This window comes from Cherax quadricarinatus, chromosome 39 (assembly GCF_038502225.1).
Source record: "Cherax quadricarinatus isolate ZL_2023a chromosome 39, ASM3850222v1, whole genome shotgun sequence".
Lineage (NCBI taxonomy): Eukaryota > Metazoa > Arthropoda > Malacostraca > Decapoda > Parastacidae > Cherax > Cherax quadricarinatus.
Window position 1 is genome coordinate 31,321,639 of NC_091330.1, and position 12,586 is coordinate 31,334,224.

Here is a 12,586-nt window from a genome sequence, read left to right on the forward strand (position 1 = left end):
AACTCCCACTTTGTGTGTGATTCTTTATCTTTTAACTCCACGCCTCTTGCCAAGACCCTCGCATTTACTTCTCTTACACCCCCATCTATAAATATATTAAACAACCACGGTGACATCACACATCCTTGTCTAAGGCCTACTTTTACTGGGAAAAAATTTCCCTCTTTCCTACATACTCTAACTTGAGCCTCACTATCCTCGTAAAAACTCTTCACTGCTTTCAGTAACCTACCTCCTACACCATACACTTGCAACATCTGCCACATTGCCCCCCTATCCACCCTGTCATACGCCTTTTCCAAATCCATAAATGCCACAAAGACCTCTTTAGCCTTATCTAAATACTGTTCACTTATATGTTTCACTGTAAACACCTGGTCCACACAGCCCCTACCTTTCCTAAAGCCTCCTTGTTCATCTGCTATCCTATTCTCCGTCTTACTCTTAATTCTTTCAATTATAACTCTACCATACACTTTACCAGGTACACTCAACAGACTTATCCCCCTATAATTTTTGCACTCTCTTTTGTCCCCTTTGCCGTTTATATATATATATATATATATAAACGCTGCGACTAACCAAGGAGTCGAACCCATGCTGCTTTGGCCCACCTCATGGTGCGCGAAAGCTCATGATGCCTTAATCCATGGGACCACACAATCATTAAGAGTAGCGCATCCAGCCAAGCTAGATGTTGTACTCGCTACCCAAGGACACACGATGGTGTGGATGCCTCAAACAAGTGGTACTGGTCAATAACATCAATGCGATTAGCCAAGGTTTCGAACCCATGTCATGTTGGGAGGGGTATTAAAACAGAATGGATAATTGGGGAAAATGGGAGTAAAGGGATTGAATAGGCAGGCAGTAGGGAGGACAGGTGATTAGCGGAAGGTAATGTGAGGTCACTGGTAACTACACCATCACCTCTCATTACCCTACCCACCACACTACTCACCCTTTCACTACTTTAAATAAAATAATGAATAAAAGAATATATAACAGGGACAGTGAATATTATTATTCCACTCAAACACAGTTTATTATTAAGTCCTTGTACAATAATATATTTGGGAACAGGAGAACATTATTGAGATTTAGATAAATGGGAATGGTACATTCAAGCAGTGAGACAGGGAATACAATTAACTGACGAAACTGGCCCCAAGACCTACACAACAGAAGTACTACTTCAAGCCAGTACTCTGCCCAATGTCTCCAACAGTCTCTCCTCCCGAGACTCTCCAGCTCAGCTCTGCACACAGGCCAGAGCTCCGCTCGACTCTCCAGCTCTGCTGCTCAGAGCTCCACATACAGCAGCATCTCCACTCGAAGTCTCCCTTGCTCAGCTGTTCCTTGAGCCTATATCTTGGTCAAAGCACCCACCCCCCCCCAACAATGGGGTATGCACCAAGTGTTTTGACCTGACGCCGAGTTCTGACACCAGTGACGTCAGCCGTGGCTGACAGACATTTGCAAAGGCAAGGTGTGTTCATATAACTGGTTAAATTAGGCCTCGCCAGAGACCTCAAAAGCCCAGTTGAACTACATCACATCCATGCTGCTTTTGCCCGCCTCATGGTGGGCAAAAACTCATGATGCCTTAATCCACGAGACCACACAATCCTTAAGAGTAGCACATCCAACCAAGCTAGATGTTGTACCCGCTATCCAAGGACATACGATGGTGTGGATGCCTCTAGGCTAATTTCATTCTACTCCGTGTTTGGTATACCTGGAGTTTACCTGGAGAGAGTTTCGGGGGTCAACGCCCCCGCGGCCCGGTCTGTGACCAGGCCTCCTGGTGGATCAGCGCCTGATCAACCAGGCTGTTGCTGCTGGCTGCACGCAAACCAACGTACGAGCCACAGCCCGGCTGATCAGGAACTGACTTTAGGTGCTTGTCCAGTGCCAGCTTGAAGACTGCCAGGGGTCTGTTGGTAATCCCCCTTATGTGTGCTGGGAGGCAGTTGAACAGTCTCGGGCCCCTGACACTTATTGTATGGTCTCTTAACGTGCTAGTGACACCCCTGCTTTTCATTGGGGGGATGGTGCATCGTCTGCCAAGTCTTTTGCTTTCGTAGTGAGTGATTTTCGTGTGCAAGTTCGGTACTAGTCCCTCTAGGATTTTCCAGGTGTATATAATCATGTATCTCTCCCTCCTGCGTTCCAGGGAATACAGGTTTAGAAACCTCAAGCGCTCCCAGTAATTGAGGTGTTTTATCTCCGTTATGCGCGCCGTGAAAGTTCTCTGTACATTTTCTAGGTCGGCAATTTCACCTGCCTTGAAAGGTGCTGTTAGAGTGCAGCAATATTCCAGCCTAGATAGAACAAGTGACCTGAAGAGTGTCATCATGGGCTTGGCCTCCCTAGTTTTGAAGGTTCTCATTATCCATCCTGTCATTTTTCTAGCAGATGCGATTGATACAATGTTATGGTCCTTGAAGGTGAGATCCTCCGACATAATCACTCCCAGGTCTTTGACGTTGGTGTTTCGCTCTATTTCGTGGCCAGAATTTGTTTTGTACTCTGATGAAGATTTAATTTCCTCATGTTTACCATATCTGAGTAATTGAAATTTCTCATCGTTGAACTTCATATTGTTTTCTGCAGCCCACTGAAAGATTTGGTTGATGTCCGCCTGGAGCCTTGCAGTGTCTGCAATGGAAGACACTGTCATGCAGATTCGGGTGTCATCTGCAAAGGAAGACACGGTGCTGTGAGAGTAAGACACATGTGCAACATCTGGGTATCTTTATTGTAGACGTCTACAATAAAGATACCCAGATGTTGCACATGTGTCTTACTCTCATCTTGTCGGTATTATATACCTTTCGTACACACGGTGCTGTGGCTGACATCCTTGTCTATGTCGGATATGAGGATGAGGAACAAGATGGGAGCTAGTACTGTGCCTTGTGGAACAGAGCTTTTCACCGTAGCTGCCTCGGACTTTACTCTGTTGACGACTACTCTCTGTGTTCTGTTAGTGAGGAAATTATAGATCCATCGACCGACTTTTCCTGTTATTCCTTTAACGCGCATTTTGTGCGATATTACGCCATGGTCACACTTGTCGAAGGCTTTTGCAAAGTCTGTATATATTACATCTGCATTCTTTTTGTCTTCTAGTGCATTTAGGACCTTGTCGTAGTGATCCAGTAGTTGAGACAGACAGGAGCGACCTGTTCTAAACCCATGTTGCCCTGGGTTGTGTAACTGATGGGTTTCTAGATGGGTTGTGATCTTGCTTCTTAGGACCCTTTCAAAGATTTTTATGATATGGGATGTTAGTGCTATTGGTCTGTAGTTCTTTGCTGTTGCTTTACTGCCCCCTTTGTGGAGTGGGGCTATGTCTGTTGTTTTTAGTAACTGAGGGACGACCCCCGTGTCCATGCTCCCTCTCCATAGGATGGAAAAGGCTCGTGATAGGGGCTTCTTGCAGTTCTTGATGAACACAGAGTTCCATGAGTCTGGCCCTGGGGCAGAGTGCATGGGCATGTCATTTATCGCCTGTTCGAAGTCATTTGGCGTCAGGATAACATCGGATAGGCTTGTGTTAATCAAATTTTGTGGCTCTCTCATAAAAAATTCATTTTGATCTTCGACTCTCAGTCTGGTTAGCGGCTTGCTAAAAACTGAGTCATATTGGGACTTGAGTAGCTCACTCATTTCCTTGCTGTCATCTGTGTAGGACCCATCTTGTTTAAGTAGGGGCCCAATACTGGGCGTTGTTCTCGATTTTGATTTGGCATAGGACAAGAAATACTTTGGGTTTCTTTCGATTTCATTTATAGCTTTTAGTACAATGAGCAGTATATTATATTATTGTACCCCGAACAAGTGGTATTGATCAATAACAACACTGTGACTAGCCAAGGAGTCGAACCCATGCTGCTTTGGCCCACCTCATGGTGGGCGAAAACTCATGACGCCTTAATCCACGAGACCACACAGTCCATAAGAGTAGCGCACGCAACCAAGCTAGATGTTGTACCTGCTACCCAAGGATATTCGGTGGTGTGGATGCCTGTCAGACTCTGTATTAGCTCCACCCACTCTGTTATGATGCCAAATAGTCAATTATTATGGTAGAAAGAATAATACAAGAAATAAATGAAAAAATGGAAAAAAATATGAAAATTGACGACATGTGAGCAAGCATGATACGGGTGGTAGCATCACTATATATATTATAAATGACTATAGTTCCTTGTAGGAACATCATGTATCAATGATTCTTATACCAGAGTGTTGCCAAAGAATTTAGCTACTGTTCTATATGATTAGCTCCATTTTCATATTTTTACTAATATTTTTTTAATTCGCGCGGCACATACCCTAGCCGCCCCTTGATCCTCTCCCTCAGAATTTAACCCACTCCAGTCAGCGAACACTCAGGTACCTGCTTTCTGCTAAGTGAACTGTGTCAGCAGATGTAAGTAAACATGCCCATAGTTTCTGCTTGTGCCGGGGCTTGAACCCCGGTCCCATAGTGTGGGAGCTGTGGCAGCTCCTAACCGACACAACAAACTCCATAAAATGTTTATATTTTCAAATAAATTACAGGAATTCAGACCCATATTCTTGTGGTCCGTGTGGCATGCAAAGACTACATTACAATTCATTCAGCATATGTCACACTCCCATATAGGCTGCCTCCCAGCCAGCAAACTGGGTTTAACAATCAGTAGTTAGTTTAACATGTTTATTATGCACCCCATACCCATCCTGTGGGCGGTAGTCAAAAGATTACAGAGGTACATAATGGGTCCAGGGACTGGGCCTCAAAGTTTTGATAGCTGAGCAAGTTACAGATGTAATGAATTCACAATTTACAAAGGTAATGAACTCACAATTTACAAAGGTAATGAACTATCAGTAGGGTACCCATCATTAAATCAGCACCTTGGTTCATTGACCCATCACAGGCAAGCCCGCCAAAGCTGAAGCAAAGTGGTTCACTTGTGGTAAGCATTGGCAGACTTGCCTACCTGTTGAGTACAGGGCACTCTCTCTGGCTTCTGCTGTGCCATCTGTCACCATGGTTTACACATTATTATTATCTGTACATATTGCACATAGTGTACATATCTGTATATAGTGGGTGAACGGAAAATATACATTATAGTCTACTGCTGAGTTTGTTTCTTCCACTTCCCATTACAACCAGGTCTCACAGGCCATTCATTAGCTGTGTTTGTAATAGTCCATAAAGGCGATAAAGTTCAGAAGCGATCGGAAAACGAGAACCCACTCAGAACAAATAAAGTGTCAGAGGTTGACAAGAAGTGCAAAAACTAGGACATTCTTCTTCATCAGAGTGGTTTGTGCCAGTCACTAATTGCCACTCTAAACAATTTTGTTTGTGGTGTATTATTCCACTCCATCAGTAACCAATTGACATATTTTACTCACTCATATATCTTACCCATGAGACAAGCATTAAGAAACTTGGCTTCCATGATGCCCTGGTAGGTAATATCACCATGTTCCTGAATTATCTGCTGCAGCTCTTCGCGGAGACGCTGCTGGTGTCTGGGGTTCTTGGCGAGCAGGAACGATGAGAAGGCAAGAGTTGAGGCCGTGGTATCGAAGCCAGCGATCAGAAACATTACACTCTGAGCCACAATGCTTCTGTCTGTCAGCACTGCAAAGTAACGATAGCTTACTTATTCATTTTTTTCTTGAGATTTTTGAGTTAAATGGAAATAAAATGTTTATTGATATTAAGGAATCTAATTTGTCGGTTTGAAACTTACAACTGTAACAAGAAAATAGACCAAATAAACATTTTAATATTATAACAGAATTATATTATTTCTTTGATTTTCAATTTTGAAACATGTGAACCGATTGATTTGCATTACAAATATCATAACCAAGCTTCATTAAACTGCTCAGTTCAGTTGAGTATATTGTTTTAATTTACCACTATATTTAAACTACATATTGCCTGATTTTATTCTGCTTTGAAAACTACCAAGAAACAACGGAAGATGAATCTTGCACTGGCGGATCGGTGAAGTAAATAAAGTTGATTGTTTATTCATTTAATTATATATTAGTAAACAAAGAAATTACCACTTTCTGGTAATCGACTTTGACATTGTTGGTAGAAAGACATGCAAGTGAGAGAATAGGTAATGAGGAGGAGATCGAAGAAGTGTGAGTTAGTTTTTTGAATGCAGGGTTAATGTTTAGCAAAAGTTTGTGGATATAAGAGGGTGGGTGTGGGAGGGAAGAGGAGCAGTTGGAGGAATGATGATGATTTTTAGATTTTGCCACCGAAGTGGCTAGTTTATTGTGCACCCCATATCCATCCTGTGAACGGTAGCGCAGGAGCCTAGGGATGAGGCCCCATGAGGAATGATGAGGTCAAGAGAATGGTAAGAATGAAAAAGTTACCTGGAGTATACCAGGAGAGTATTCTGAGGGGTCAAAGTCACTGTATCCCACTCCATGACCAGGCCTTGTGGTGGATCAGGGCCAGATACACCAGGCTGTTACTGCTGACTGCATGCAGACCGACATGCAAACCACAGCCTGGCTGGTCAGCTACTGACTTTAAGTGTTTGTCTAGCTCCCTCTTGAAGACAGCCTTTTGTATGCTGGGAGGCAGTTGAAAAATCTTGGGCCCCTGTAACTTAGTGCGTTGTGTCTCAGCATACTCATGGCACCCTGCTTTTCATTAGGGGGATGTTGCACCACCTGCCGAGTCCTTTGCTTTCATAGGGAGTGATTTCTGTGTGTAGGTTTGGGACTAGTTTCTCTAGGATTTTCCTAGTGTATATTATCCTGTATCATTCTCACATGCATTCCAAGGAGTACAGGTCTAGGAACTTCACCCATTCCCAGTAATTTAGATGCATTATGGTACTTAAATGTTAAGTGAAACTTCTCAGTATATTTTCGAGGTCTTCAATTTCACCTGCCTTGAAAGGGGCCGTTAGTGTACAGCAATATTTCAGCCTAGAGAGAACAAGCGATGTAACTAGAATCATCATTGTCTTGGTATCCCTAGTTATGAAGGTTCTCATTATCTCTCATATAATTTTCATAGCAGATTTGGAAGATACATTGTTGTGATCTTTGAAAATGAGAGTCTCTGACATTACCACTCCAAGGTCCTTCACAATAGTTTTTCACTCTATTGTGTAATTGGAATTTGTTTTATACTTGTAGTGATACTGGTCCTGTGGGGAGCAGCAGCAGGATAATACTGCACCACCTCTAGGGGCCCTTAACAACAACAACAGTTTGGTGTGCGTCATGGGCACCAACACATGGTGTGTGATTCTCTCCTACTTTATCCATTTATCAGCGATACAGATTACATGGTGAGTTTAAATATGTGGCCTGTAGTTATAACTTTTCTCTTGACATATGCAAGACATATGCGACTCTAGCAACAGTGACTTCTGCGGCTACTCCAAATTCACTGTCAAAGGCAGTTGTGAAAGTATTCATCAAAGGAACAGAAGTAGATGGTCTTATTGATAGTGGCAGCTCAGAGAGTTTCATCAACCTTGACTTAGTTAAACGGCTCTCCTTGACTCTACATCACTCATCAGGTACCGTTTCCATGGCATCAACATCTCTCTCTATTCAGACCTTAGGGTTTTGTAAGGTAAATCTCAGAGTTAATGGAAAGGATTATCAAGATGTACATTTAGCTATTCTGCCACAACTGTGCTCTGATGTTATCCTTGGTCAGGACTTTCAGAAGCTGCATGGTAGTGTCACCTTAACATATGGAGGTGAACTGCCTCCTCTTGTTGTCTGTGGACTTAGCACTTTAAGGGTAGACCCACCAAAGCTGTTTGCAAATCTTACCGCGGATTGCCATCCTATATCAGCTAAGTCACGCCGCTATTCTTATGAGGATCGGATGTTCATTGAGAAAGAAACTCAGAGGCTGCTGAAGGAGGGTATTATAGAACCGAGTGATTCCCCTTGGCGTGCACAGGTTGTTGTTGTTAAAGATGGTTATAGGAAACGGAGACTGGCTATCGATTACTCTGAGACAATCAACAAATTTACACTTCTTGATGGGTACCCTCTACCTCGAATTGACGATACAGTGAACAAAATTGCTCAGTACTACGTGTTTAGCACAATTGATCTGCAGAGTGCCTATCATCAAGTCCCTATAAGGAATGAAGATAAACCATACACAGCATTTCAGGCTAGTGATGGCCTAGTGCTGGTCTAGTGGCTAACGCGACGGGCTGGAGTTTTGAGACTCTATGACCGCGGGTTCAATCCCGGCCGGGGGTATGGTTTACCAGAGTCCCTTTTGGAGTCACCAATGGGGTAGCCTGCTTCCAACGAATTATGGATTCACTCATTCAGGAAGAGCAACTCATGGGAACTTACGCGTATTTAGATAATGTTACCATTTGTGGCAAGACCCAGGAGGAACATGATGCAAACCTTGATAAGTTTTTGGAAGCCGCCAAGAAGAAAAATATCAGTTACAATGAGGAAAAGTGCACTTTTTCAACAAAAGGCTTAGCATCCTTGGTTATGTAGTGGAAGGAGGTTCAATATTCCCAGACCCTGAACGACTACGACTTCTACGGGAACTTCCAATGCCTCAAGACAAAAAGTCACTCCGAAGAACTCTTGGTCTCTTTGCTTATTACTCACAATGGATATACAACTATTCAAGTAAAGTCCGCCCATTGAGTGCTACCACATTTCCTGTGACAAAGGAAGCAGAAGCCGCTTTCCATACTCTCAAACAGGACATTGAAAACTCAGTAGTTCAAGCCATTGATGAGTCCCTACCATTTGAAGTGGAAACGGATGCATCTGACATTGCCATTGCTGCAGTCTTATCTCAGGCAGGACGACCAGTAGCCTTCTTTTCGAGAACTTTTCAAGGATCAGAGAAATGTTATGCTGCTGTAGAAAAGGAAGCCCAGGCCATCATAGAAGCAGTTCGCCACTGGAGGCATTATTTAACTGGTAGACATTTCACCATAAGGACTGACCAACGGTCCGTGATGTATATGTTCGACAAGAGGCACAAAAGTAGGATAAAGAATGACAAGATATTACGCTGGAGGATGGAACTATCGTGTTATGACTTTGATATTCTGTACCGACCGGGTCAAGAGAACATCTCACCTGATGCATTCTCTAGGTCCCACTGTGGAGCAGCATGTCATGATTTGCAATCACTCTCAGCTCTCCACAAGGCTTTGTGTCACCCAGGAGTTACACGCCTGTACCATTTTGTCAAATCAAAGAACATGCCCTACTCAGTGGAAGATGTGCGACAAGTGATCAGAGCATGCAGAGTATGTGCAGAGTGCAAGCCAAACTTTCATCAGCCAGAGAAGACTCATCTCATAAAATCCACCCAGCCTTTCGAAAGATTGAATATAGATTTCAAAGGACCTCTACCAAGCACAAATCAGAATAGGTATTTCCTTAACATAGTAGATGAATATTCAAGGTTTCCCTTTGTATTCCCCTGTGCAAATATGGCTGCTTCAACTGTTATTAGTTGTCTTTCACAGTTGTTCTCTATTTTTGGTATGCCAGCTTATATCCATTCAGACAGGGGATCCTCGTTCATGAGTAACGAACTTCAGGAGTTTTTGGCTAGCAAAGGTATTGCCTGCAGCAGAACAACAAGCTACAACCCTCAAGGCAATGGTCAAGTGGAGCGGTTCAATGGTACTATATGGAAGGCAGTTACAATGACATTAAAGTCGCGCAATCTACCTGTTCAACACTGGCAAACTGTCCTACCTGATGTTCTTCACTCTATTAGATCACTGCTGTGCACAGCTACTAATGCAACCCCTCATGAAAGACTCCTCAACTATTCACGTCGTTCCTCTACGGGAGCCTCCGTGCCCACCTGGTTATGTCATCCTGGACCCGTTCTCCTGAAGAGTCACCGTAGGATGAACAAGACGGATCCTTTAGTGGAAGAGGTAGAGCTCCTGCAAGCTAATCCACATTACGCCCACATTCGCTACCAAAATGGTGAAGAGACTACAGTATCTACAAGACATTTAGCCCCAGTTGAAATCCCTATTAGTGTGGAATCTCAAGATACATCAATAGATGTGAAAGATGCTTCGTTTTCTCCTGGAAAGCCCCTTGAGACTACCCCTATGGAAATAGAGGATTCTGCTCCAGCAGTTAATCAAACCCCGCTGGAAAATATCGAACCTGGTGAAGAGGCTCAAGGGCTACGAAGGTCGGGACGTGTACGTCGCCCACCTAACAGTTTGGGAGATTACTGTCTCTGATATTTTAGAAGGGGGAGATTGTAGTGATACTGGTCCTGTGGGGAGCAGCAGCAGGATAATACTGCACCACCTCTAGGGGCCCTTAACAACAACAACAGTTTGGTGTGCGTCATGGGCACCAACGCATGGTGTGTGATTCTCTCCTACTTTATCCATTTATCAGCGATGCAGATTACATGGTGAGTTTAAATATGTGGCCTGTAGTTATAACTTTTCTCTTGACATATGCAAGACATCACCATCCCTGTAGAAGCCATTATTAGATGTACTAGTCATTATATTTTGTTGTTGCAGAAGTACTATGAAGATTCTATGTTCAATAAAGCCTAGAGATAAGGCCTGTGTTTCTATCACAACAATACTCCTATACAGTTTTTATTTCCTCGAGTTTTCCATAGCGGAGTAATTGAATTTTATCTTCAGTGAGCCGCATATGGTTTTCTGATACTCATTTATAGACTTTGTTAATGTCCACTTGAAGATTTGCAGTGTCCTCGATAGATGATAATGTCATGCAAATTCTGGTATCTTCAGCAAAGGAGGGCATGATGTTGTAACTTATATCTGTATGTCATATATGAAGATGAGAAAAAGAATGGGAGCCAGTATTGTACTTTGTGTAACAGAGCTTTTCACTGTAGCCGCCTATGACTGTTTTCTACTTGTTAGAAAGTTATAGATGCATCTACCCACTTTTCCCTGTCAATCCTCTGTCATGCATTTTATGTGTTAGTACGCCATGATCGCGCTTGCCGAAAGCTTTTGCAAACTCTGTGTATACTATATCTGCAGTTTGATTGTCCTCCAGTACATCCAAGACTATGTCATAGTGATACAGTAGCTGTGAGAGGCTCGAGCAACTTGGTCTAAACCCATGCTGCCCGAGGTTGTGCAATGGATGGGAATCAATTGCACAACCATTTATAGTATGTGGGACGTTTTTACTATCTGTCAGTAACTCTTTGCAGTTGCTTTACTACCACCCTTGTGGAGTGGGGCTATATCTGTTATTTTTAGCGACTGTGGGATGGCCCTTGTGTTCATGCTCCCTCTCCATAAAATTACTAAGACACGTGAAAAGGGTTTCTTGCAGTTCTTGATGAATGCGGATTTCTACGAGTCTGGCCTGGGGCAGAGTGCATGGGCATGTCATTTATTGTTTTTTTCAAAGTCCTGTGGTATTAACATTATACCTGAAATTCTTGAAATAAACAGATTTTGAGTCTCGATCACAAAAAAAAATAATTTAGACTGTCGACCCTTAGTCTGATTAACATTCACTAATCTCTGAATCATAATGGGACTTTAATATCTCACTAATTTATTTGCTGTCATTTGTGTGTGCCAATACTGGATGTGATTTTTTGGCCTAGAGTTAGCGTGAGCGATTTTTATAATAAAAAGAGGTGATGTATGGAGGGAGGAATATATGTATTGGAGAGGGAGTGTAAAAGGAGACCAAATGAGGTGAGTCGGGTTCTTTCAACAAATTTTACTGAGAGCAAGAAAAGTTTTTGAGTGAGAATAATAAGTTGAAAAAGCCTAGTAAACAATTGGATTTAACAGTTAAAAATAGAATGGTGTGTTATTAGATGGGAAAGTGGAGGTATTGGGAAGATGGAGGAAATATTTTGAGAAGTTATTAAATGTTGATAAAGAGAAGGAGGCAGTGATTTCAAGTATAGGCCATGGAAGTATAACATCTTTTAAGAGTGAGGAAGAGCCAGACATGATTGTGGGAGAGGTGCTTGAGGCAATCGGTAAAATGAAAGGGTTTAAAGTAGCTGGGAGTGATGGGATCAAGACAGAAATGTTATAAGCAGGTGGCACTAAAATTCTGAAGAGATTGGTGCATCTGTTCAATAACTCTCTGAAAAGATGGAAGGCAGAGAGTGTGCATAGTTCCTCTGTATAAAGGAAACTGGGACAGTAGACATTGTATTAAAGGTAAAGTTTATAGCATAGTTATAATTGAAAGAGCGAAGGATAAGAAAGAAATCAGGAATGCAGATTAGCAAAAGGGTTATAGGAATGGTAAGGGATGTATAGATCAAGTGTTTATATTGAAGCACATAGTTGAACTATATTTAGACAAGGATAATGAAGTTCCGCTTAATTTATGGCTTGAAAAAAGGCAAACAAAAGGGAGGATATAGGAACAACGTGGCAGATGTTGCAAGTGTAAGGAACAGGTAGTAGGTTACTTACTGCATTTAAGAATTTTATGAGGATAGTGCATCTCAGGTTAGGGTAAGTAGAAGGGAGAGAGATTATTTTCCAGCAAAAATATTTCTTAGACAGGGATACAT

The 12,586-nt window shown here is 42.5% G+C and overlaps 1 protein-coding gene across 2 annotated transcripts in view; it reads right to left on the reverse strand.

Annotated features, from left to right (window-relative positions):
* Positions 1 to 12,586, reverse strand: part of LOC128696236 (cytochrome P450 9e2) — an 85,775-nt gene that overhangs the window by 32,178 nt on the left and 41,011 nt on the right. The window contains exon 4 of one of the 2 annotated variants that reach the window (XM_070092548.1): positions 5,435 to 5,653. The exons of the other annotated variant lie outside the window; for it this stretch is intronic. Coding sequence (XP_069948649.1) covers positions 5,435 to 5,653 — 219 coding nt within the window. The remainder of the gene's footprint in view (positions 1 to 5,434; positions 5,654 to 12,586) is intronic. 2 annotated transcript variants of the gene reach the window in all.